Source organism: Panthera leo, chromosome B1 (assembly GCF_018350215.1).
Source record: "Panthera leo isolate Ple1 chromosome B1, P.leo_Ple1_pat1.1, whole genome shotgun sequence".
Classification (NCBI taxonomy): Eukaryota; Metazoa; Chordata; class Mammalia; order Carnivora; family Felidae; genus Panthera; species Panthera leo.
The window spans coordinates 142,734,797-142,761,940 of record NC_056682.1 but is presented as its reverse complement, the minus strand read 5'-3'; the positions used below and the strand labels follow the sequence as shown (position 1 = coordinate 142,761,940).

Sequence of the window (27,144 nt, the reverse complement as noted above, 5' to 3'; positions counted from 1 at the left end):
GAGGAGTGTCCTGAGATTGTAAAGTTAGCCTAAAAAACATTTGCAGCTACTCACCTGTGCATCCTCTGTGCTCCTGTGTGCTCCCACAGCTGTGGGAATTCGGTTAGTGGTAGAGGACAGGTCAGATTTGCAGAAGGTGCTGGCTACAAGGGAGCCAGCTGGCAAAGGCTGTTCTGGGGCCAGCCGGAAGAGGCAGAGCCCTGAGAACTATGTCCTTTAGCCTCCTTGGATTGTCAATGTAGAGAACCAGAGCCTCGACTTGGGAAGACTCCACTGGGCTGTGTAGGTTGGTGTGGCATCAGCACCAGTGTGCTCAAGGCCAGAGGTTGTAGTTAAGAAGTTACTGCGATAGTCTGGGAAGAAAATGATCAGGATTGAACCACACAAGCGGTGATGGGACAAGAGAGGAGACATGATTCGAGATGAATTTAGGAAGCAGATCGATAGCAGATGAGGATGGGAGAAGGGAGAAGACAGATTAAAGAGTGTGACTTCCATGCTGCTGCCAGTGGGGCCCTTGGGAATAAGCGTGGGACCATTAGGCTGATGAAGGCAGGAAGAGCATAGATTGACTGAAGCCGTACTTGAGCACTGGAATCACACAGACCTGAGTTTGAGCTTGAAACAATGAAAAGATTTTATAAATCAATCTTTAACAGTTGGATGAAACAAATGAACCTAATTGTATACCTGGATGGTGTCCTATCCATGAAGAGACAGTCTTTAAAATGAGCCGGGGTTGGGGCACCTGGGTGGCTCAGTTGGTTAGGTGACCGACTTCGGCTCAGGTCATGATCTCACGGTCTGTGGGTTCAAGCCCCATTGGGCTCTGTGCTGACAGCTCAGAGCCTGGAGCCTACTTCAGATTCTGTGTCTCCCCTCTCTCTACCTCTTCCCTGCTCATGCTCTGTGTCTCTCTGTCTCAATAATAAATAAACATTAAAAAAATTTTGGGGGTTGCCTTCATCAGCATGGTCAAAGCTGGCCATCAGTGGTCTGTCTGTCTGAAGGGGGACAGGAAGGGAGTGGATGGGCAAGCAACTTCCTTTTTAAAAAGGATACGTTGCTCCCACGCATATCCCTTTAACTCCGTATACTCTAGGAATTTCACATGTGTATCTTGACTCCACAACTATATTTATTGTAAGCCCCTGCAATAGCTGGCTTCCTCTTTCCTAGAGGAAGAGATCTCTGTATCCCAAGTGTTACTGATGTAGGACTGAACTTGGAAATGGGAGTGGTTCTTATCCAATTATACTCCGATCCTAAATCCTGCCCATTTTGGGTTTTACTTTTTATTTCAAAATAATTTTAGAGTCATAAAAAAGTTGCAAAAATAGTACAGAGATTTTCAGTACACCCATCACCTAGCTCTCCCTAATGTTTACATCTTTTATCATCATAATCCAAATATCAAAACTAAGAAATTGCTATTGATAAAATGCTGTTAACTACAGGCTATATACAGAAGACTTTATTCAGTTTTAATCATTTTTTCCCCTATGAACATCCCTTTTTTGTTCTAGGATTCTGTATTGTATTTGGCATGTTTCCTTAGTTTCCTCTAATCTGATATTTCCTTAGTTTTTCCTTGTCTTTTCCAACCTTGACACACTGAAAGAGTATGGGCCAGTTATTTTGTAGAATGCCTTCTTTTTGGGTTTGTTTGATATTGTCTCATGATTAGATTGAAGCTATACATTTTTGGCAAGAATACCACAGAAGTGATGCATCCTGGTTGCATGTCCTATCAGGGATTACGTTATGTCCATATGTTTTACTCCTGGTGATGTCAACCTTGATGACTGGGTTGAGGTAAAGTCTGCCAGGTTTCTCTGCCGTACAGCTATTCATCTCTTTGTAATATCTTGGAAGAGATAACTTTGAGACTATGTGAATATCCCTATTTGTCCTCAGACTTTCTCCATTGGTGGATATAGTCCCTGCAACAGTTATTACTATAATGTTCTAAGCTGATTCCATATTTTCTTCATTCCTTCTGTACTTATTAGTTGGAATTCTTCTGTAAGGAAGAGCTGTCTCTTTCCCTACTTATTTTAACTGTATCAGTAAGGACTCCTTCATGTTTATTTTCTTCTCTGTGTTGTAATCCAATGCACTTTTGCTCTTACATTATTTTCATTGCTTACATTATTCCAGCTTTGGTCATTGTTTCTCTTTCAGGCTGGCTCTGGTCTAAATCCTGTCTTGAAATATGGAAAGGGGTGAGGTGCTGATGTCCTGGTCTTCCACTTAGGGCAGAAACGATGTGCTTATCAGCTTCTTAGGAGTCTTTCAAGTGTCGAGTTGGTAGGTTAGTAGTGGCCATTGAGCAAGTCTACTTTGTGATAAGTCGCAACTCTTGGAATTGGAAAGTGCTGGGGCTACTTCATGAGCCAATTCCAAGTGCACTGGGTCAGAGTTATAGATAGTTCCTTTTTCATGGAGCAAATAGCCAGGAAGGATTTTCTCATTTACGCATAAGAAAAACAAAAGAGTAAGAGCAGGAAACTCCATCCTCCCCCAGATGTAGACAGCGACCAGCCAAGCAACGAGATTTAGAGAGAGAAACTCTTTCTGGTCCAGGGCTTAATATTCTCACAGATCCAATCCCATCCTTCCCTTCCGTGAGACCCCTGAATGCTCTCTTATCTAACTCTGTCAGTAGGAATCCTGTGATCTCATTTATCTTAACAGAAATATCTCCATAAAACCTCTCAAGCCTTCGGCCAGGCTAGTTCAGTGAGTTGGTAAAGGAGACAAAATGTTCTAGCTTGAAATTCAGTATTTCCTGAGCCAGTGCTTTCCTCCACAAACCTCTCCCCCCGCCCCCACCAGTCGTACCATCATTATAATAACTGCCTCATTTACTTACTAAGCATTTACCACATGGTGGTCTGTGCTCTGTAAAATAAATCAAGACAAATAGATAACACAAGCTCAGGGTTTCACTCCTAATTCTCAGCGGAGCAACACGGTTAGTTCAGCTGGGACTTTGTACGTCCCTTGGCAGTGAGTTTTGTCCCGGGGCTGCTGACTTCGTGTTCTCCGGACAGTTGTGCCTAGCAGGTCTCAGGGGATGTTGATTTGGACCCCTGCCTCAGTAGCCTCCCAAACTGGGAAGCTTAAAGCAATTAACACACACTTTTGCAGACAGTGGCATTTTTGCATGTGGAGGAGGCTGAGGGTTTGGCAGAGATCATTCAAGGGAACTTCCTGATTCCAGTTTGATGCATTTTATCAGCAGATGGTTTTCCTTGCTTCCCTCCTCCTCCTGCCCACAAAATGGAATTCTAGCATTTCTAAGCTGCACGCTATTGTCTAAGATGCTGGCTCTTGCCGGAAAAGTTACCAAGGGTCACCTTCTCTTCTTCCCTCTTATTTGGCAGGAATTGAATTTTAATTGGCCGTTTTGCAGAGGTGACTGGGAATGTGAGTCCCACCCAGCTAGTTGCACGCTTAGCGAGTTCCGGGTGGTTCGGGCGGTGTGACGGGAGGTGCAGTGGACTGTTGGGAAGCCTTTGCAACCCCGACAGGAGCAGAGAGGGCAGTAGTTGGGAGAGATGGCTTTTTATCCCAGCCCTGAATATGACATGCAGTTGGCCAGAGGGCTGTTATCTAGGATGCTTCTGTTTGCCACAAGGTAAGTCCACTACTATGTGAGAGTGAGAGTTCGCACTTTCATTGCAGGGTTCGCAACTGACAAGCCTTTCACAGGTGTCTTTTTGATGTTGTGTTATACCTGTTTATTAAAAAAAAAAAAAAGCAACCGCATGCTTAAGTTTCTCATTATATGCGCATTCATGTAATTCAGTACTATTAGTATTTCTGCATAGGAATGTTTAATTATTCTCTCCTGTGTATGCAGTCATCATATTTCCTTTTTTTAAGTTTCTTTTTTTTTAATGTTACTTATTTTTGAGAGAGAGAGAGAGAGAGAGCGAACAAGGGAGGGGCCGAGAGAGAGGGAGACAGAGGATCCGAAGCAGGCTCTGCACTGACATCAGAGAGCCTGATGCGGGGCTCAAACTCAGGAACCGTGAGATCACGACCTGAGCCCAAACCTAGAGTCGGACGCTTAACTGACTGAGCCCCCCAGGCGCCCCACAGTCACCATGTCTTAGGATGCACGTGCGTATTTGGAGTGGCTTTTCATCTCCTTCAAATTAGCAATTGCTTTGTGTTGTGTACTTCATGGCTTTGCTTCCCCATTTCCCTGGGGAATTCCTAGATGACTGTTTCCATTTCTCACAAGGAATGGCTGTCTGTGTCCTAGCAGCCAAGTTCTTCTCTGTTCTCATTGCCAACACTTGTTGGAAGAGAAGGAACCTGTGACTGTGTTCTCAGTGTTAGAGGAAAGGTGGGTCTTCTCATTCAACTTTAAAGTTACATGAAAAGAAGTGGTTACTGAGATTGCCGGCTGTACATTATGTAACCCCATCACAGCTGAAGGTATAAATGCTTGATTATCTTTTCCCCATTCCCACTCATTTGAATCCGCTTTTCTTCTTATATAATCTTGATTCAAAGTTTTTGCTCAGAGGTCCGCTTAATGCGAGTGCTTGCTTCTAGGGAATACTGTCACTTAAGAGAACATATGGCATGGGAAAGAACAGGTGGGTGCAGCAGTCATGGTCATGTTCTAGATCTCAAGGTGATTGGAGTATTGATTACTATGGAGATTCCTCTGATCATCAGACCGTGTAAAAGGTAAAACTGAAAATATGAACTGCTTATTTTATCCAACACAGAGAAGGATCACAGGGCTGGTTTTTCAAGTTTTATTTGGCATTCTTTCATTTGAAAGTGAGTAAGAGGGAAGCATTCTTCTGAGCTGTATTATTTTCTCCCCCACCGGTGTCAGGTTATGTGTGAGTGGTGGTAGGGGTGGCTGGTGGTGGTTAAACACCTGGTGTAAAATTTATTATGAAGATGCAGGTAGGTAGGAATGGAGGGGCTGGAGCAAGTATTCTTAAAGTTTTTAGCTTCTCTGTCATCTTTTCAATCAGGTTTCAATCAATGATCTTTAAAAGTTTTCTTTTAGTGAGCGATCCCTTTCTGGTATGATTTTTAAATGTAGATTCTTTTGACCACTGTTGGAGGTTTTTCTCTAAAAATGAATTGCTTTCTGTCCTTTCCTTTGTTTTCTTGTTGCCTTTAATTGCTTATTTGTGGCCTCTTTCTCTAAATGACAAGCAGGTGAAATAAAGAAGAGAAAAACAATGGGATGCATCAGACTTATCCCAAAAGAGCCAGTGTCTTTAGTGTTGGAGGTTTGGGGGCCATCTATTTGTTTTTGTTTAATGGAGTGGTGTTTGGAAAAAAGTCCCTTCTGAAAGGTAAGGCTTTTGCCTCACACACACAAAAACCCTTCCTCCGCCTGTTTTGGTAAATGAAAAGCAATGTATACTTTGGGATTGTATGAAAATTAATTAGCTTAATTTTGAAATATCTTGGTTGGTATTTGGCCTCCTTTAAACTCTCCAAGGACAGTCTTGTGTGGATTTATGTATTAAGGAGGCGTGTTTCCAGCTGCTGTGGTAGATACCCTTCCCCTCCCGCCCCAAAGACCACTGGGTGGAGGGGAAGAGCCACACCTTTACTGTGCCCTGCTGAACTGCTTCTAACTTATCCAATGGGAGTCCTATGGTAGACCTCTAAGCAACTTCTCTGTCAAGGGGAGCAGTAATTCAGGGACACACAACGATTTGATTTCCAGTTCTCTGCAACTATCTTACCCTGAGATCCATGAGGGTACGTTTATTCCATCTGTGTGTGGAAGATAAAAACAAACCAGCACAGAGGTGATTTCTCCTACATGAGCTCTAGCAACACATTCTATGGCACACGGAAGTAGAGAAGAAAATCCTAAAATCATAATATCTGATATCTAAAGAAATTGGTAAAAGCCAATCTCTCCTTCTTCCTCCAACAAATAAAATATCCGATTGCAAATTGAGATTTCAGAAGAAGAAATTATCAATAATTAGAACTTATGCTTCTCTATTTATGCTGTGCTATTTATTGTAATTGGATTTTGAAAGTCCATGAAAGACAAGATGAATGCTGTTAGAGATCAGAGATGTTAGAATGTCTGTGTCAACTTCTGCCATGGCTTGGATGCAAATGTTGAAGTGTGGGAAGGAGAGTTGACTTTTCTGCTTCCTCAGAGTTGAGAGGAGGAGGATAGAAAGAGAGGGATATTGAGAAAAAGACATTGCAACGCCATCATCCGTTTGTGACTAAGTGAAAGACGCCCACCCCATTGGTGGTCCCTCTCCTGTAGGATAATAGCTTTGTTTGGACATTAATAAAATTTAAATCTTAAAAAAAAATATGTCAGAATAGAGAGTGGGGAGGAGATAAACCACTAGTGAAAGGACATTGGGACAGGTGTGAGAAGTGGGGTAAAGCATCTTACTTGAAAAGGTTTTTCATCTTTTATGCAAATTTTAGGTGTTAGAGTCTTATGTCTATCTGTTAGCACACTTCACTCTTACTTATGATTCACTCCTCAAAGCCAAACGTCCCCAGGGCGTATTATCAGGATGTGACATTTAAAAAGAACTTCTCTTTCCAGAAAGGACTGTGTGTTGCTATGGGGTTATATTACCTAATGCATACCTTTCTACCCACCGAACCACTTGTTTAAGACACAGATGTTGGTGAGGCAATTATAAAAGCCTTAGAAAACTTTGCTTGGATTTTTCTGTGAATCTCAAAAGTCTGAAATACAGTCTTGAAGAGTCCTGTAGTCCTAGAAACTAGAGGTTAGCGATGCTGTAAAGGGGGGGTAAAGGATTTCTCAAGAACAATGTCTTTGCCAATAGTGTTACGGGACAATTGCCACCTTTTTTCTTTCCTTTTCTTTTCTCTTTTCTTGTCTTTTCTTTTGTATCTTGGAAGATAATGGGCTTTTTCAACCCTTTAAAAATTTTAGGAGCTTTTCTGCCTCCTGTGAACATGTAGAAAACCTATCTCAATGTGGGGTAATTTTTATTCCAGAGAGAGTTCCATGGGGATCTATGGAATAAAACAGTGTTATGAGTACAGCTCAGTGTAGCTTGACTCAGTCATGGTTTTCACTTGCTGTATATTTTTGTCATCAGTATTTGGGGCCTATCATTTTCCTGTAAACAGGAAATGCCTAAAAAAGGCATTGTTGTTCAAATACAGATCATCTGTTCCACTATACTAAAGATATAATATCCTTCCCCCCCCCCAATTACTTGTACAGTGACGCTTAATTGTTCATATTGAATTTGTTTCCTCTTTAAAAGGTGAAAGGGGCAATTTAGCTTTAACTATCAAAATCACAAGTGCCTATTTTGAGCCAACAATTCTACTTCTGGGAATTTTTGCTGCAATAAGTCTGCATAGATAGAAATCAGTGTATGGGCATGGTTATTCACTGAAGCATTATTTGTAATAGCAAGAGACTAGAAATCAAAAAGTATCTACAGAAAGGGTCTGGTGGGTAAATATGATGTATGCATTCAAGGGAATACCAGGCAGCTAAAAGGAAAAAAATGGTATGAAGAGGCTTTCTAAATACTGAAGAGAAATGGGGTGAGTGGGCTAGGAAATGTGGAGAGTAAGACTTCTCAATGGCTTTGATCTTTTTTTAAGAAAAAAACTATATGAATTCAAAAGAGTACCTATACTTATTCAAAAGAGTACCTCAACTAAACCGGGGAAAATATGAAGATTTGATTAATCTTGGTGATGAGTATGTGGGTGATCTTTATATTAATTTGAATACATTTATATATGTTTAAAGACTTTATAATTTTAAAAACAGATTAGGAGAAAAAGGGGAAAATAGCAGTGACACACAAAAGGAACCTTAGGAAACATATTTTATCCTGGGCCAAGCATATGGTGTTCAGTAAGTCTATCAGGAAGACCCTCAACCCACATCCATGACACGTTAACTCAGACCTGATTTACAGAATATATTAATATATTGTTTTGGGGGGTCAAAAGTGGGGGGTTAAGACTGGAATCTTGTTAAGTTGGACTTGGTCATCTATTGTTTTTTTGTTTTGTTTTATTCAAGTTCGTTAACGTACAGTGTAGTATTAGTTTCAGGAGTAGAGTTTAGTGATTCATCACTTACATATAACACCCAGTGCTCAACACAAGTGCCCTCCTTAATGCCCATCACCCATTTAGCCCAACCACTCCCCCCCACCTCCCCTCCAGCAACCCTCAGTTTGTTCTCTGTATTTAAGAGTCTTTTATGGTTTGCCTGGACTTGGTTATCTATTAAAGCATATTGTGTACTAAACAGATGATGGATGGGCAGGTAGGTGGGTTAGTAAGTGGATTAGAAAACAGGATGTTTTATTTGGTAGTGCTGGTAGTCTATCTTGTATTCTTACATATTCAGCTCATGTCTGGTTGATAACTGGCATGGTTTTATAATGTTCGCGCACCCAGAAGAGTAAACTCAAAGTGTCAGTCATAATAGCTCACTGAAGCACAGCATCAACACAAAACTGAACTCTAGCTCTTGGAATTTTTTATGTTCCAAGTTGTGGTTGTTACCTTCTTGATTTATGCAAAGCATACAGATCCTTCAAGGTCATCTGAAGTCCCGCTCTATTTCTAGACCTTTTGGCCAGCTTCAGACCCTATTCCTGATCATGGGCAGCATGTGAGATGTTTGATGCTTACATCCAAAGTCCCTCTAGAGCTTACATGGCCCAGTACCATTTGATGACTTCTCCTACCATCTGCTTTTTGCTCCTAAGGCTTCAGTCACACTGTTGTGCTTCTTGAAAACCCCAGATTTATTCCCACATCAAGGCCTTTGCATTTCATTGTTCCTTCTATCCTAAATACTCTGCCCCCAACTCTTTGCATGGTTTATCATCATCATTTAGGTCTCTGTTCAAATGCCCCTCTCAAAGAGGCTGTCCACAAGCAGGACCCTCATCTCACTCTCACATTACCCAGTTTTATTTCCTTCAGAACCCTTAGAACCGTGTGAAAATATCCTGTTTATCTGCTTACTGTCTGTCTCCCTACTCTGCCCACCCCACCTCATTTACGCTGCTCGTTGCTTAGATGGTAAGAGCACAAGCTCTGGGGCCAGATGTGTGAGTTTAAATATCAGCTCTTTGGGGGGTGCCTGGGTGGCTCAGTCTGTTAAGCGTCTGACTTCGGCTCAGGTCATGATCTCACGGTCTGTGGGTTCGAGCCCCTCATCGAGCTCTGTGCTGACAGCTCAGAGCCTGGAGCCTGCTTCGGATTCTGTCTCCTTCTCTCTGCTCCTCCCCTGCTCGTACTCTGTCTCTCTCTCTCTTTCAAAAATAAATAGACATTTAAAAAAATTTTTTTAAATAAATATCAACTCTGCTTACCACCCTTGTGACTGTGGACAAGTTGCTTAATTTTTCTTATTTACCTCATTTCCTCATTAATAGCCCGGCACGTAAAGATAGGACAAAGAGTAAGTGAGAAAATAGGCATCAAGTGTCTAGAATGGTGCTTGGCACTCAGCAGGCACTCAGGTATTTTTTGAATGAATGATTAAGTCTGATTCTGTTTAACACTTTTTCTTGCATCTAAGACTCCCCAGCAAGATTGTAAGCTCCTTGTGGCCATCTCAGAACTCCCAACTAGAATTCATCGGAGTAGAAGGCACACAGTAGGTGATCAACGAAAACTGCTTGAAATACCTGAACTTCTTTATTATAGATTTCTCAGAAATATGCTCTGCATTCCTGACTCTGTGTTAGGACAAAATCATCTAAGAAGGACACCATGTCACTTGCTAGTTCCAGTTTCATCAGCCTACCCATCCCACGCAGTTAAGCTTCCTTGTTTGTGGTTAGGAATGCAACAAAAGGGCTTTGTTTGAATTACACCCACACACAAAACTCAGTCTGCTCAAAATTTAAAATTAAATTGTCTTCTGACCCTTATTGATATGCTCATGATGTAATGCCCTTTAGGAAAGTATTTCCTTATCTTCTTAAAGATCAAAGTGATCCCAAAATATGAAAGCATGCTGTGCTCTTTAGGAATGTTTATTAAATTATTTGCATCATTGAAAAAGTCAGTAAACAGCTGTTTGACTTTTTTTTTTTGTTATCTCCAGCTATTTTTAAAATGCTGTGCTTTTAAATAGGTAATACAAGCGCATGATACACAATTCAAAGGTTACAAAAGGAAATAACAGTGAAAAAAATAAGTTTTCCTGCCCAGAGGCACTCATTTTCCTAGTTTCACAAGCATCACTCCAGAAATATTCTTTCCACTAAGACCTGTTAGGGGTTACGTATATTTTCTCTTGCATACTGCATCATACTGTACTCACAACCTTATAGTTGTCATAGATTTTGGAGATCTTTACATATCAATTATGTATAGAGCTACTCCATTCTTTTAATGGCCACAAAAGTATTCTGTTTTATGGATGTACTGCAAAGATTTAACTGGTCTGCTACTGATGAGCATTTAGCTTGTTTTTCAATCTTTTGATAGATGTGTTATTTAAAAAAATTTTTGGGGGGTGCCTGGGTGGCTCAGTCGGTTGAGCTTCCAACTTCGGCTCAGGTCATGATCTTGCGGTTCGTGAGTTCGAGCCCCGCGTCGGGCTCTGTGCTGATAGCTCAGAGCTTGAAGCCTGCTTCAGATTCTGTGCCCCCCTCTCTCTACGCGCCACCCCTCTTGTGTTCTCTGTGTTTCAAAAATGAAGAAACAAAAAAAATTTTTTTTTCTAGGGGTGCGTGGGTGGCTCAGTCGGTTAAGCATCCGACTTCAGCTCAGGTCATGATCTCGCGATTTGTGGGTTTGAGCCTCGCGTCCGGCTCTGTGCTGACAACCTGGAGCCTGCTTCAGATTCTGTGTCTCCCTCTCTCTCTCTGCCCCTCCCCTGTTCATGCTCGCTCTCTCTCTTTCAAAAATAAACATTTTTTAAAAATTAAAAAAAATTTTTTTCTAGATGTTGCCAGACTGCTCTTTCTTCAGGTTGTGCTGATGTATACTTCCCCTAGCAAGGTGTAAGAGTCACTGGGCTCCATTCTGGTCCTCGTTTTTATTGTTCTTTTCCCTCATTTCATCACTTCACTGCCCACGTGGAAGAATCTTATAAAAAAAGAACTTCTCTCTGAAGCCTTCTCCCAACAGATGCATTTTTGTTTTTTAAGACCTTTTGTTTGTTTGTTTCAAGATCACTCTGTTCTTAATGTCTTAGACCTGTGGTGAGACCTGACACCCCACCCAAGGGCCAATAGTTACGTGTCCAAGCTCCAGAGAGAAAAATCTCTCCAAGTTGGGTTTCCTGCCTTGGCATTACAAGTCTTTGACATTTATTTTATCTTTACTGTAGGAATTATTTCTTTGTGATGTATTATTTACTGTAGGAATTCCTTCTTTTGGTCTCCCTACCAGGATGTAAGCTCCTTAAGGGCATATCTTAGTATTAATTCTTAGTTATTAACTCTTAGTTATAAATGCTCATCAAATTTTAGCTCTTCTGGTCTCACTGTTATGTGCCTTGAGCCCCGACCTGCCACATCAACCCCCTCATGTTTCCCTCTTCTGCCATCATCATAATGAAAATAGAGGACATTGGGTGTGAAATCTCTCTGACTCGCCTCCCATCTGTCCTCTTTCATACTTAGGAGCATCAACATCTTACCTCCTACTTTCTTATTTCAGTGGAACTGCCTTTACGCATACATAAATGAGGTATACTGACCACATGTACTGTAGAATGCCATCCCTTCCTACTTTCTCATGAGTCTTGAGGAGTGTCCTCTTTGTCCTGTATCCTTAGCTCCCTGTCTCACATAAACTTGCTTATACTTCTCTTTGTTTAAAATAGGGGTCCCCGGGAGGCTCAGTTGGTTAAGCATCTGACTTTGGCTCTGGTCATGATCTCATGGTTCATGAGTTCAAGCCCCGCCATTGGGCTCCATGCACAAGCAACTGAGCCACCCAGGTGCCCCATGATCGGTTATCTCTTTAAGTTCACTGCCACTGCGTTAAGTGCTAGACCCTCATTATCTTTTACCCTGGCCAAGAGAAAAGCCTCCAGTCTTGTCTCTCTCAAATGTATTCTCCTTGTCATTGTCAGGATCTTACCGAAACCCGTATTTGAACATGCTCCTCCCTGGCTAAGGTTCTTTGGTGGCTTCCAAATCCACAGGACACTGTCCAGACTGTCTAGTGAAGCCTGTTAAGATGTGGCCCCTCCTACCTCATCACCTTTATCTACTGTTCTTCCCTTTACTCATCGTCTCCTCTCCAGCTTCTTTGTGTTGTTTTACCATATTCTTGTACATCTCCATGCATTAGTCATGCTATTCTAGCTAGATGGCCTTCCTTTCCCTACCCTCTTCCATCTGGAAAACCTTCCTTTCCCCACCCTCTTCCATCTGGAAAACCTTTCATGATCTAGGTTAAAGTGAAGCTTTCTCACAGTGTTAGTGAGTCCCTCCCCTGTGTTTACCAAGTATCTTGTATGGGTCTCAATCGTGGAGCCCATCGCATCCCAGGTTACTTGGCCATCCTCCTCTATACTGTGAATTATGTGGGTCTACTGATCCTTTGTTGTTCTTTGTATCCCCACTGCCAGCATAGTGACTAGGATATAGAAAGTCTCCCTGGATGTCTCCTGAATGAATGGGAAAGAAACCAAAGAAAGGTTTCATGGGTTACATTTTTTTGAAAAGCCTCGCTCTTGCCTCCAAAGCACAAGGAGAAATTTTCTTCCCTTAATGTAGGTGAAACAGCTCCACTTGTCTTCACTGTTCTGTGCACACAGCCTCCTTGTACACCTCAGTCTGATTCAGAACTTTCAGTGGGATGTCTGACCCTTCATGAAGGTGCTGTACTAACTGATATACGAAGTCTGGGTGAGTAGATTGCACTTCAGGGCACCTCCTCTCTTTTTTCCTTTGAGATTTCAGACTAGAGGGCTTCTCCGGAACTCCTGAAATTATTGGAAAACAGTAGCTCACACCTCATCTCCTTGACTAGAAGCGAGATGTTTCTGTAGAGCCTTTTGAGTTTACCAGGGCCTGTCCATTTCTCTTGGGCAGGGAAGGCTTCTTGGCACCAGTGTTTTTAGGTAGGTGTGGTCGGATACCGCTGGTGGATGAAGCTGCTGAAGGGTCATCCCTAGGATTACCACCCTCAGGTGCCGGGCCAACCTCACTCTGCAGCTATATCCATTGGCTTCTCAAAGTCCCTAGTCACAGGTCCTGCCAACTCCTCTCCCTAGGTAACCAGACATGAGGTGGGAAGATGACACTTTATTCTTTCTCCGTATGTATTTTGGACCCATTTGGATCATTTGAACCCATATGAAATGTCTCCAGGTGCCTCATGCAAAAAAAAGGCTTTATATTTTTTCAGCAAGTTCTCGGCTTTTCCTTTATGGTTATTCAGTAACATCTCTTGAGTGTCTGAAGTCATAGGCAACTGGGTTTCAATCCTGACTGTGGGACTTAGGGCTGTGTGATTTGAGCCAGCCACTGAGGGGCTTGGGGCACCAGAAAGGATTTCTAATCCCTGGATGGAACTGGAAGACAAAGCAGGAAATCTAAGTCACTGAGGAATTGAGGTTCCAGGGAGGTAGCCTGGCTTTGAGGAGCTAGGTGAGGAGCCAGTTTCTGGGAGGCTGTGTGTCCAAGGTCAGAGGGAAGCTAGCAGCAAGAATGGCAAACTGTGGAGACACTGAGCCATTAACCTGGGGCTCCCAGATGGCCCCTCTGAGAAGAGGGCAGGTTCAACTTTGGGGCAGAGGGTATGGGTTGCCTGGGACCTGTTAGGGGGATTAGAGAGGTATGGGGGCAAAAAGCCAGACAGTTGTAATATTTTGCCTTCCACTGTTGATCTCCTGACTTTGCACCCTACTTTCTCTCTTTTGCCCCAAGACTGTGCTATTACTTGCTTTCATTCTTTCCTAGCTTCCAGGTGGGCAAGGTCTGTTCCCTGTTGGCCCGTGTTTACTTCCCTGACCAGAGGTCATGGCCACTGCCCTGGCAGCTCCCTGCTTCACCACTGTGGCCAGGGTCTTCCAGGCTGTGAGCACCATAACTCTCTGCTGTAATGATCTACTCTTAGATCTACCTTCTAGATCTACCTTCCTGGGGAGCTCAGATGTGGGTGACTCTGTGCCATCGACAGTTCCTGCCCATTCCCCTTGCCTCCACCATTCACTCCAGGCTTCTCTCACCCCTTTCCTGTCCTGCATTGTAGATCTCCCTGATGGGGTTGTCTCCCTACCCTCTAGTCTTTACCAGTTCTTTAATAATGAATGCTGGAAGATAATCATACTGAACATTCGTTGAGCTCTACTATGTGCCGGTACATGACCTCATTTTTAATCTTACAAAACCCTATGAATAGGTTCTGTTATAATCTGCCTTTTACAGATGAGGTAGCTCAGGATGGTTAAGAAATTTACCACCAGTTTTTAGCTTTTGGATTTGAGGTATCAGCATTAGAATCCAGGTCTGTCTGATCCCAGAGCTGATAACCTTTTGCCACATTCCACCTTCTGTCTATCCCCAGTGTTTTATCAAGAGAGATTTCCATTTTTCTCACTTTCCTTGGCCCATGTGGCAACACAGATGTTAGCATATGACTATATGTTCCTCAGTTCAATCAGCATTTACTGACTGACAGCTAAAAATCTTGTGTGTCTGTATCTCTTGCTTCACAGAAGACCATTTCCCTATCCTTTCCTATTTTTCTTCAGAAGAAAATATGTGCACTTTTGGGAAATCATTATCTCTCTTGCAGTCCTCCCTACACTCTTACAGATTTTAAAAGTTATTTCAGATTAAAATGAGGCTAATACAGCCTCTTTGATTAATGTCTTCATTTTTTTACATGAACAAAGGCTCAGAGAGGGAAAGTAATTTATACAGAGTCATACAGCAAGTTAATAAAGTCAGGGTAAGAACCCATGTCTTGACACCTGGCCTAATATTATTCTGATATACTTAACACTTTTGAAATTTGACTCATATTGGGGGAACGGTTTTTTCATTTAATTTAGCAAATGCCAATCTATCGTTTCATAGAAAAGAAACAGGTGTGTGTACTTTCAGCTTTATTTTCAGTGTATCAAAATGCACTCCTGGATCTCATACACGTGTTTCTAAACTGCAGAAAAATGCCCCTGCGTTCCTACAGTTCAAACGTTTTCAGCATGAGATACCCTAGCACACCTCACTTTTTTTGCCAAAAGTACGGCACAGCCCCTCTCTCCTGACTCTGACCTTCTATAGCAGTGTAATCCTTACCAAATTTATTCTTCAGTATCGTAGCTAAAGGACACCCATTTTTTTCCGTTTGGCTTTGTCAGCTCTTTGTGTTATAAAGGCAGGATATTTAAAAGTTGAAGTCCTTGACTTGCAAAATGAAAAACTATTTTCGAGAACATCTTGCCGTTTAGACCATGTAGCTTAGAGCAGTGTTAACCCTGAGGTAGCTGCTAATTTTTATGTAGTTCTTACCAAGAAATTAAAATAATGTAATTTATCCAGCATCAGGATAGGACAGAGGACTTCAAAATCACCAGAAAGCTTTTTACCATACAGCCACACAAAGTCCTTTGGGAGGTGGCAAGGAATTACTGCTCCCATTTTCATATATGGATAAGCAGAGACCAACAAACAGCAAGGCAACTCTGTGTGCTTTAAATTAATAAAGCATAAAATGTTAACATACAAGGAATCTAGGTGAAGGTGAAATTCATTCTTTTTTTTTTCCAGTTTTTATTGGGATATAATTAGTGTGTAACATTGTATAAGTTTAAGGTGTACAATATACTGGTTTGATACATTTATAAATTGCAGAATGATTCCCTCCATAGTATTAGCCACTCGTCCATCCTGTCACATAGTTACAATTTCTTTTTTGTCTGAGAACATTTAAGATCTAATCTCTTACCAACACGCAAGTGTATGATACAGTATTATTAGTTATAATCACCATGCTGTACATTAGATCCCCAAACCTGTAAATCTTATAAAGTTTGTGCTCTTTAACCAAATCTTCCCCTTTCTCCCATCTCCCCAGCCTCTAGCTACCAATACTGTTATTCTGAATTGTCTTTTTAATTTTTTTATTTTTTAAATATTTTTTAAATGTTGACTCATTTTTTAGAGAGAGAGACAGAGACAGAGTGCAAGCAGGGGAGGGACAGAGAGAGACACACAGAATCAGAAGCAGGCTCCAGGCTCCCAGCTGTCAGCACAGAGCCCAATGTGGGGCTCGAACTCACGAACCACGAGATCATGATCTGAGCCGAAATTGGACGCTCATCTGACTGAACCACCCAGGTGCCCCTGAGTTTGTCTTTTTTAAAAAGATTCCACATAGAAGTAAGATTGTACGGTATTTATCTTTGTCTGCCTTATTTCACTTAGCATTATGCCCTCAAGGTCCATCCAAGTTGTTGCAAATGGCAGGATCTGCTACTCATGGCTGAGTAATCCACCGTGCGTGTGTGTGTGTGTGTGTGTGTGTGTATCACATCTTCTCCATTCATCAGGTGATAGACGCTTGGATTGTTTCCATGTATTGGCTCTTGTGAGTAATGCTGCAGTGAACCTGGGAGAGTAGATATCTCTGTAAGATCCTGATTTCAGTTTCTTTGGATATACACCCAGAAGTGGGGTTGCTGGATCATATGGTAGTTCTATTTAATTTTTTAAAGGAATCTCCATACTGTTTTTCATAGTGAGTACCAATTTGCATTCACATAGTGCACTAGGGTTTGTGTGGGAATTCTTTATACTAAGTTACAACATTTTTAGGTAAGTCTGAAATCATGTCAAAATGAAAGTAAAAATATTATAAAGCAGAGAGGAGCAATGGTTAGTAAGAGAAATAAGCAGTAAGTTATACTTTCCAATATTTACTTAATTATTTTTGATCTCTAAGGCTACAGCAGTCTCTGCTTTTCAATCAGTAAATCACATCGGTGACGAGACTCCGCTGAGAATGCTCCTGATGTTGAGAGGTCTCTCTCCCATGTCTCCTCAGGCGCAGCGACCCTGCAGGCCGACCTCACTCTTGGCATTTAACCAAATTGGGGGAGAACCAACCAGAGGGCAGCATGATGCAAATCACTCCGGGCACGATCGGCAGTCCTTGGCCCCAAAGGTACCATTCCAGGTAAGTGACCCAGCCGAGATGCAGGGCTTTGCTTCTTTCAGAGCTCTTGTTCCCAGAAAAGGTGTTCTTCTGTTTTGAGAACATTTCTTTACACTCAACCTGAGGATCAAACCTGTCTATCCACCACCTTCCTCTTCCTCTTCCTCTTCAAACTCTTAATGTATATGTCACCTTCATACCCTGGGCTAGACTGGCAGGAAGGGAGGCCATGTGAGATCATTGCAGGGTCTGCTCATTCTCAGTCAGACCTTTCTCAATTGCACATTGTAGCACTTCACTAGAAAAACTGACAAACTTCTTTCCTCAGTGCTTAATGTCCTTCTCAACCCAGTATGTGTCTGCTTTTTATGGAGTGATTTTATTCATGTATTTGAACTCCTTATTTGCTTTATATCCTTGTGTTAAGGCTAGTTATCCAACTTAGCTCCAACCAAAAAAACGAACACACTTAAGGGCTACTCAGTGTGCACTCCTGTGATTATCTCCTGTGATACACACCTTCATCTCCACCTTTAAAACAGATACAGTATTCTTTTATTTTTTTTAATGTTTACTTATTTTTGAAGGAGAGCGAGCGAGAGAGCGAGCGAGCGTGCGCATTAGCGGGGGAGGGGCGGAGAGAGAGGGAGACACAGAATCTGAAGCAGGTTCCAGGCTCCGAGGTGGCAGCACAGAACCCGATGCGGGGCTCGAACCCAGGAGCCGTGAGGTCATGACCTGAGCCGAAGTCGGACGTTTAACCGACTGAGCCACCCAGGTGCCCCTAAAACAGATACGTTATTCTTAACCCCATTTTACAGAACCTGAAATTGAAGCTTCGAGAGACAAATTTGTCGAAAGTCAAACAATTGATCAGGACCTGAGTCCAGACTCAAGTCCAAGCCAGGTGTCAGAGCCCTTGTGCATAACCGAGTTATACTTTCTCTGCTTTTCTAGTCATTGTGTCAGTCAAGGTTCAGTCAGAAAAAGGCAAGGCCACCACCAGTGTCACGGGAGAAGGGATTTATTGTGGTAATCAGATCTTACACAACTGAGAGGGACTGGGGAGAAGGAAGCCAAACTTGACCATCCAGACATATTAAAGTACTCAGTCAGGACTCCCCTACATTTATGACAAACTCAGAATCCATGCAAATTAGAATCCATTTTCTGATGCCAGGGAGTTAGACTCTCGCTTAGGACTTTTTGAAAGTGCTTGGATAAGGGTAACGGCAGAGAGGTGGGACGGTCAAGAGAATATGGGTCCTACATACAAATGAGATACAAGTGCTGATGAGTCAGGTGGGGGAGGGGGTGACTTCTGGAAGGATTACTTAACTGACAGATGGTGGCTCTGCATTCAGCAAGGACAGGACTCAGAGCCGTTAACACTCAGGTCTGGTCAAATCAAGAGCCAATTCCTAGACTTCTCATGGACAGACATGGCTCCTAGCACATCTGGGTAGGTTTCAGGTCATAGAAAAGAATTTCCTGGTGACCCTCCTTGTTACAGACACTCCTCTCCCTTGTCCATGTCCCTCCCAATAACCTTGAAAAAATTTATTCTTGCCATCTAAGCTCAGAGAACAGGGCCCACCAGCAGGGTGCTGTTGGTACCCAGGCACAGCGTTTTCACTCTCTGGGCCTTTAGAAGAATAGGGGCGCCTGCGTGGCTCAGCCGGTTAAGTGTCCAACTTCAGCACAGGTTATGATCTCGTGGTTCGTGAGTTCGAGCCCTGTATCCAGCTCTGCGCTGACAGCTCAGAGCCTGGAGCCTGCTTCAGATTCTGTGTCTCCGTCTCTCTCTGCCCCTCCCCCGCTTGTGCTCTGTCTCTCTCTCTCTCTCTCTCTCTGAAAAATGAATAAATATTAAAAAAAATTAGAAGGTTAGATGTGGAGGGCCTTGCAGTGTGAAGGAAAGAAGGCACGGTGATACGGTACTTGGGCTTTTAAGTCAAACCTAGGTTCAAATCCCAACTTCACCACCTACTGGATGAGCTTGAGCAAATCATTTAACCTCTTTGATCTTGTTTTTCTTGTCTATAAGATGAAATTAATAATACGTATCCCATTTGATCACAGTGAGGATTAAACAGAACATGTAAAACATTTAGTGCAGTTCCTGCAACATAATAAGCATTCAGTAATTTTGACAATGATAATAATTAGGCTGAAGACTTACCAGAGGCACAGTGAAACCTGATAATAAATGTTAAGGTTAATGGCATAAACCAGCATGCGCATAAAATGCAACTGTGCATTACCAGAGTGTTCCTAAAGAGTGGAGCCCTGTGGGGCCTCCTCACGCCTACGCTGCACCAGAGCCCCTAAATCTGGTCATACTGTGACCTGAAAAATATGGGCCGAAGTTAAGACTACTGTAGCCAGCGCTCAGAAGAGCTGCGTGCGGGAACTGTGGTGAGCTCCAGGAGGCCGCCAGAGAATGGCAGAGCGGGCTTCAGAAGGGCAGTAGCTCCGAAGAATGCATTTCTGCATGTCCTGCTTCCTCCTTCCTGTCCAACCTCCAGAGGGGCTTCAGTAGGTCGATCTATCGCCGTGCCCCTCTAACACAAACTTCAGGACAGATCCCCCCGACCGTCTGCACAAAGCACTGTGTGGGCTACAAAGGAAGAAAGGCAAGCTCGCATTACCCACAGCGCTACAGACCTGGGTATGCTCTTCTTCCCCAGCACGGGTCACCCTGTGGTCTGGTGTGTCTGGTCCACACCTCAGGCTTGCAGCTTCGCCGAGGGCTTCACCCCAACTCTGTTCCCCTCAGAGGGCCTGAGGTTGGTGGCTGTCGATGGAGAAGTGCTTCCGGCGCGTTTCCAAGGAGCACAGTGGTCTGGTGTGCCGAACCAGTTGGGTGGCATCCCTCTGGTAGCCCTCCTTTAGTTCTAGAAACCCAATCTCAGTCCTAAGTTTATGGATCCGTTTGTCATTAAGAAGCGGGAGAATCAGGGAGCTTGGGGCAGAGGGAAGCACAGGACAAGTAATTTTAACTGCCTGCGAGCTGGTTTAGATCTGAATTTCACTGAAACTGTATTGCAGCTGCTTCCTGTCAGACCCAAGTCACTGTCTTTTTGCTGTTCTACAGAAACCACATGATGGTCCTAAGTAGTTAAAGTACTTCAGAAGAGATCTTGAAAAGTCAGGTAATCCAGCCCCCTCACAGGAGGCTGAAGTAACAGTATCAAAATGCTAAAGAACCAGTACTGTGTCTCAGATGGTTTCTAGTTATTGAGGGTATAATGCTGAATGAGACATAAAAAGCCCCCACCCTGTAATATTTGTGTACCAAGGTCTGTTCCATGGAATGATAATCCATTTAGATGCTTTTTGGAAAAAAGTTTCTAGGACCAACAGAGACTGTAAGATCATGACCTGAGCCGAAATCAAGAGATGGACGCTTAACCAACTGAGCCATCCCGGCGTCCCTAGAAAATACTTTCAAACACCCACAATAAAGAGTAATATTACAAGAACACATGGATCTACCACAGAATTAACATCTTGTCATATTTGCTTCAGATCTTAAGCATTACAGACACAACTGAAGTCTCTTTCATACAATGAAAGGAATAAAAGGTAACCTTGAGTAGTGGTAAGTGCTGTGAAGGAAGTAAGCAGACTAATGGGGAAGAATGGAGGAGATGCTCTTTAGATAGTTCCAGGAAATCTTCCCTCAAGTAGAGACTTGAGTAAAGGGAAGAAGTGAGCCAGGAGAAGAGCATAGTGTGTGGCGGGAGCAGTGGGTACAAAGGCCCTGAGACATGGGGATGCCTTTCATGGGTCTGAGTTACAGTAAAGAGGCCATTGCACTGGAACGCAGTGATCGAGAGGAGTCTAATAGAAAATGAGGTTGAGAGCTAGCCAGACCACAGTAAGAAGCTTGACATACTTATCTTGACAGTAAGGCTGTCTCTGTGGGCTGGAACCGTTGCAGGGAATGAAGACCTCATTCCAAGTTGTTCTTCCCCACTATTAAAAGTACCATCTTGGGGGATGCCTGGGTGGCTCAGTTGGTTAGCATCCGACTTTGGCTCAGGTCATGATCTCACAGTTCATGGATTCCAGCCCCACACGAGGCTCTGTGCTGACAGCTCAGAACCTGAGCTTCAGATTCTGTGTGTGTGTGTGTGTGTCCCTTCCCCACTTGCATTCTATCTCTCTGTCTCTCTCAAAAATAAACATTAAAAAAAAATTTTTTTAAAGTGCCATCTTGGAAGCAGGAATGGCAAAGATAATCAAAATGACTACTTCCAGAAAGTGGCAGAAGAACTTTGCAGAGGGTGATGTCAGCACACTCGTGGCATAGCATACCGATTGGTCATACTCCCCACGAAGCTTGGGAAGGGGGATTCCAAAGGGGTGGAGCTCTCCCCGAGTAGCAAAGAGCATGTTGCAGTCCTCACATGGTGCATTCCACCTGAGGTGTGGTGGCTTAAGTTTCCTTGAGCTCTGTAACCCATTCTGCCCTTGCTCTGCCTAGAGATAGTTCTACCAGTGATTTTGTATTTCTAGACATCATCTACAGTTTGAGATAGGTTAGTGATGACCCTTGTTCCCGCTCAGTAGTGAGAGTTTCAGTTATTCAGTTTATTCTCTTTGACTTTTTGTGTGTTCCCAAGTAGATGTGAATTATCCTTTCAGTGAAAGACTGCTAAAACTCTCAGCAGTTTGGAGGGGGATTGAGTAGTGCCTACCACCTGCATGGAACTGGTGAGCAAAACAGCCATTATGGATATACGGCTTCCATTTCCATTAGAAGTGTTAGCTCTGAATCTATCTTAGAGGAGATAAAGGGAAGCATAAGTGGGTCATGTGGGATTATCCCCAGCTGAGCTGTCATGTACATTTTTAACACAATCTCTTCATTTCAAAGAGCTGGGAAGGGAGGGTGGAGGGGTAAAATCTGGCAGTGACATATGCCATGCCATTGAGTGCCAGGACTGATATCTGTAATCTGGCTGGCTCGTGAGCTGTTCCTTCCTGTCTCCCTTGAATCTCTACCTGTTCCTCCTAAAGTAGGATGCTCCATTCAGTAAACTGACTTTCTCTAAAAAAGAAGAGTTACATTCTTGAAGTGAGTTGCTGAAAATGTACTCTTCCTTGAATTCCGGTGCCAGTTTTGAGTCAGAATATGGCCCTTTTAGTCTCTTGCCATAGACCCTGGATTTAGGCCAGCCACAAAGCCAATAAGGCACTTCCTTAGCCAATAAAACACTGTATTTACTTACATGAGATCTAGAAATATAGTAATAACACTATGAATTGTAACAGTACTTAAATGCCAACTCATTTAAAAGTAGGAAAGCTTAGGGGCACCTGGGTGGCTCAGTTGGTTAAGCGTCCAACTTTGGCTCAGGTCATGATCTCATGGTTCGTGGGTTCGAGCCCCGTGTTGGGCTCTGTGCTGACAGCTGAGAGCCTGGAGCCTGCTTCGGATTCTGTGCCTCCCTCTCTCTCTCTGCTCCTCCCCAGTTTGCACTCTGTGTCTTTCTCTCTCTCAAAAATAAATAAAAATATTAAAAAAAATTTTTTTAAGAAAATAGAAAAGCTTAGCAAAAACTTTGAGTGATTTATCCTTCAGTAGAGAGCAGTAAGTCACAAACATTTGAACAGTTTTGAGATTATTGTTTGACTTCTGGACCCTATATTCCTTCCTTATTTATTTTTATTTTATTTTATGTTTCATGTTTATTTATTTATTTTGAGAGAGAGACAGAGCAAGAGCCGGGAAAGGGCAGAGAGAGAGAGGGAGGGAGAGAATCCCACATTGATAGCTAGAGCCCAACACAAGGCTTGAACTCACGAACTGCAAGATCATGACCTGAGCTGAAATCAAGAGTCAGATGCCCAAGTGACTGAGCCACCCAGGTGCCCCCACTTACTTCTTCCTGTATGCCCTCACTCCCCCAACATTCTGGGTGAAGTATATCTTGAGTTTATAATTAAAGCTAATTATAAGTAAGTTTGTTTTGAGGCAACTTTTTGGGGTATGCCATGCCAGGATTGAAAGTCATTCCCCCTCTTGCTGGCAGAGGATTTTGTAAAGGAGAAAGGCTTACCTTTCTGAGTGTATGAAGGAGGCTTTGCTCAGGCTTTGGGAAGTCATTCATAGGGATGGGCTCCCGTGATTAAGGCTTCTTAGTAAGCTTCCCTCTCCTGTTAGCCTTCTCTGACTCCCATTTCTCTGTATTTCTCTCATTCAGCTTTGTGTTTAGCTTTCTCACTACAAACAAATTGTCTCTAGTACAGTCGAGATTCCAGGAAGATTGCCAAGGTGTAGCCCTTCAATTCCATAAAAAGGAAAGATATTAACTAAAAACATACACACGTGCACACTGAGTCTCCCTCACCCGTTTCACGTGCCTGGTCTCTTAGTGAGCTCTTCCTCCTCTTCCCACAAACAGCCCCAAGGGACACAAAATTGCAGTGTCTCTCACCCCTCCTCCTCTTCCTCTATCCTTTCTTGGCACATGTAGAATGTCATTTGTAGCACGGAGCAAATCACATCAATGTGATTTGGTCACATGGCTTCCTCTCTGCTCCCTGTTCCTCCCCTTGCAAGCCTGGGTGATTAATTAGAGCCACATAGGTTACACTGTCGGGCAATTACTCCTAGTAACAACATACAAGGAGGCCGAGCAAGGCCCAAATATGGCCCTTTTCACCCACCCTTCCAAAAACGAAACATCTTGCACAAGAGTACATTTATAAGCTGGGTCCTGTGCCTGTAAGCCTACCAAATGGTAGCAGCTCATGGTGCTGACTGCTGTGTCTCCCTTTCTTCCAGCTCCTCTACCAGTGACCTCTCCAACTATGACCACGCGTACCTGAGGCGAAGCCCTGACCACTGCAGCTCCCAGGGGAGCATGGAGAGCCTGGAGCCCAGTGGGGGATACCCACCCTGCCATCTTCTCTCCCCTGCCAAGTCCACCAGCAGCATTGACCAGCTCAGCCACCTCCACAACAAGAGAGACTCGGCGTACAGCTCCTTCTCCACCAGCTCTAGCATCCTAGAGTATCCGCCCCCCGGCATCTCTAGCCGGGAGCGTTCAGGCTCCGTGGACACCACTTCTGCCCGGGGCGGCCTCCTAGAAGGGATGAGGCAGGCAGACATTCGCTATGTCAAGACAGTCTATGATCCCCGGAGGGGAGTCTCAGCAGAGTATGAGGTGAACTCTTCAGCCCTGCTTCTCCAAGGGAGGGAGGCCCGAGCATCAGCAGATGGTCAGGGCTATGATAAATGGCACAGTGTTCCTCGGGGCAAGGGGGCGCCCCCCCCATCCTGGAGCCAGCAATGCCCCGGTTCCTTGGAGACGGCCACTTCCAGCCTGGCTCCTAAAGCGGCCGCACCGCTGCCCCCAGCTCGGAGCGACAGTTATGCAGCCTTTCGGCAGCGAGAACGGCCCAACTCTTGGTCTAGCCTTGATCAGAAGCGGTTCTGTCGGCCTCAGGCAAACGTCGCAGCCTCCCTGAAATCTCCCTTCATAGAGGAACAGCTGCATACTGTGCTAGAGAAGAGTCCAGAGAACAGCCCCCCGGCGAAGCCCAAGCATAATTACCCCCAGAAGGCCCAACCTGGCCAACCTCTACTGCCAACTGGCATCTACCCGGTACCTTCTCTGGAGCCACACTTTGCCCAGGTGCCCCAGCCTTCTGTGAGTGGTAACGGCACGCTCTACCCAGCACTGGCCAAGGAGAGTGGGTATACAGCTCCCCACGGAGCTTGTGACAAAATGGCTACCTTTGACGAGAATGGGAACCAAAATGGATCTAGCAGGTCTGGGTTCGCCTTCTACCAGCCTCTAGAACCTGATTCAATGTCCCTGGTAGAGAGGAAACCTGAAACTTCAGCCAAATGTGTCCCCTACAGAGTCCATTTCCCTTCAGTACCTGAAAATGAGGAGGATACCTCACTGGAGAGACAGCTCGCCCCTCTCCACGGCAGCAGCCCACATCCCAACGAGAGAAAGAGCACCCACAGCAACAAACCATATTCTAATCACCACAGCCTCAAAGTGGGTGAAGACAAGAGATCTTCCAGGCCCTCAGAGCCCTGGGAGGGTGATTTACACGCAGACCACAATGCCAACCTGCAGCACAGGCTGGAGAGGGAGAGCCTAGGCCAGAGCCCGCCGAACAACTTTGGCAGGACCAAGTCAGCCTTCTCCTCTCTCCAGAACATTCCTGAGAATCTAAGAAGGCAGAGCGGCGTGGAGCCAGGAAGAGGAGCCCAGGAGGGCTACCAGGATGGCAGGTCCACCTGTGTAGTCAACAGCAAGGGGGAGGACTCTGGCAGGAAAGCTGTTCCCGATCACAGGAGCCACCTGGACAGGCCAGTTTCCTATCCAAGGCCCGAGGCGAGAACCAGTGCCTTGGCCTCTTTCCCAAGTTCAGACCCAAGGCACGAGGACCCTCCCTCTCCACCCCACCAGCAGACATCCAGTCTGGGCCGGAGGCGGCTCAGCTCCAGCAGCGCCTCGGCTCTGCAGGGCTTTCAGTATGGGAAGCCTCACTGCTCCGTGCTGGAGAAGGTTTCCAAGATAGAGCAGCGAGAACAAGGGAGCCAGAGACCCCTAAGTGTGGGCAGCTCTCATTATGGCCATAACTACAGGCCCAACAGGACCGTTCCAAATTCTCATCCTTTTGGGAAGGACTTTGAGGAGACAAAAGGCAATATCCGTTTTTCCGACTCCACTGAACCCATAGGCAATGGGGAGCAGCAGCACTTCAAAAAGGAGGAGCCAAAGCTGGAAGAGGTTACCCGGCAGCCACACAGTCAGCAGTTGAGGAGGGGTGCGGATGGCGGCTGTGGCCCCCAGCTCCAAGGCAGCGAGCCCCCGAGGCGGGACACGCACCTGCTCCGCAGCCAGAGCACCTTTCAGCTCTTCGGCGAGACGGAGCAGGAGCCCGTGTGGCTGGATGACAGGCCCAGCACGCCCGAGTCGCCGGTGCTGGACGCCCCTTTCAGCCGTGCCTACCGGAACAGCATCAAGGACGCGCAGTCCCGCGTCCTGGGGGCCACCTCCTTTCGACGCCGGGACCTCGAGCCGGGGACACCCGCGGCTTCGAGAGCCTGGCGTCCAAGGCCCGCCTCGGCCCACGTGGGGCTGCGGAGCCCGGAGGCGGCGGCTTCCGCCTCCCCGCACACGCCTCGTGAGCGGCACAGCGTGACCCCGGCCGAGGGCGACCCTGCCCGACCCGCGCTCCCTGCCACCCGAAGGGGGCCGCGCCGTCGCCTGACCCCCGAACAGAAGAAGCGCTCCTATTCGGAGCCCGAGAAGATGAACGAGGTGGGGATCTCGGAGGAGGCCGAGCCGGCGCCCTCGAGCGCGCAGAAGAAGGGGCTGCGTTTCGCCGAGAGCACGGTGGCGGACCGGCGCCGCATCTTTGAGCGCGACGGCAAGGCCTGCTCGACGCTCAGCCTGTCGGGCCCCGAGCTGAAGCAGTTCCAGCAGAGCGCCCTGGCCGACTACATCCAGCGCAAGACCGGCAAGCGGCCCTCCGCCGCCGCCTGCAGCCTCCAGGAGCCCGGGCCACCGCGGGAGCGCGCCCAGAGCACCTACCTGCAGCCCGGCCCCGCGGCGTCCGAGGGCCCCGGCCTCACCTCGGCCTCCAGCCTCTGCTCGCTGCGGGAACCGAGCCTGCAGCTCCGCAGGGAGGCCGCCCTCCTGCCTGCCGCAGCAGCGGCGGGGGACGTGGGGGAGTCCCCACGGGCCCCCAGAGATCGCAGCAGCTCCTTCGCTGGTGGTCATGTCTTTGGGGAACTGCGACGTGGGGACCAAGCCCCGAGGGAGCTGCTCGCTGGAGCTAACTATGGGCCGAAGGGCACCCAGAGGGTGGACAGGACCCCTGGGGAGCCCTCCTCGTGGGGGGCCGCAGCCAGGAGGGCTGGGAAGTCCATGTCTGCTGAAGACCTGCTGGAGCGCTCAGACGTCCTGGCGGTTCCTGTCCATGTGAGATCACGGTCCTCTCCCACTGCAGACAAGCGTCAGGTAAGTGCAA

The 27,144-nt window shown here is 45.4% G+C and overlaps 1 protein-coding gene across 3 annotated transcripts in view; it reads left to right on the top strand.

The window, feature by feature from the left end:
• SHROOM3 (shroom family member 3) overlaps nucleotides 1-27,144 on the top strand; it is an 85,616-nt gene that overhangs the window by 22,551 nt on the left and 35,921 nt on the right. For all 3 annotated transcript variants that reach the window (XR_006201882.1, XM_042936141.1, XM_042936140.1), the window contains exons 3-4: nucleotides 17,020-17,151; nucleotides 23,930-27,134. Coding sequence is in view for 2 of the 3 variants with exons in the window: in XM_042936141.1 (XP_042792075.1) it covers nucleotides 17,093-17,151; nucleotides 23,930-27,134 (3,264 nt within the window). In the remaining variant the exon portion in view is untranslated. The remainder of the gene's footprint in view (nucleotides 1-17,019; nucleotides 17,152-23,929; nucleotides 27,135-27,144) is intronic.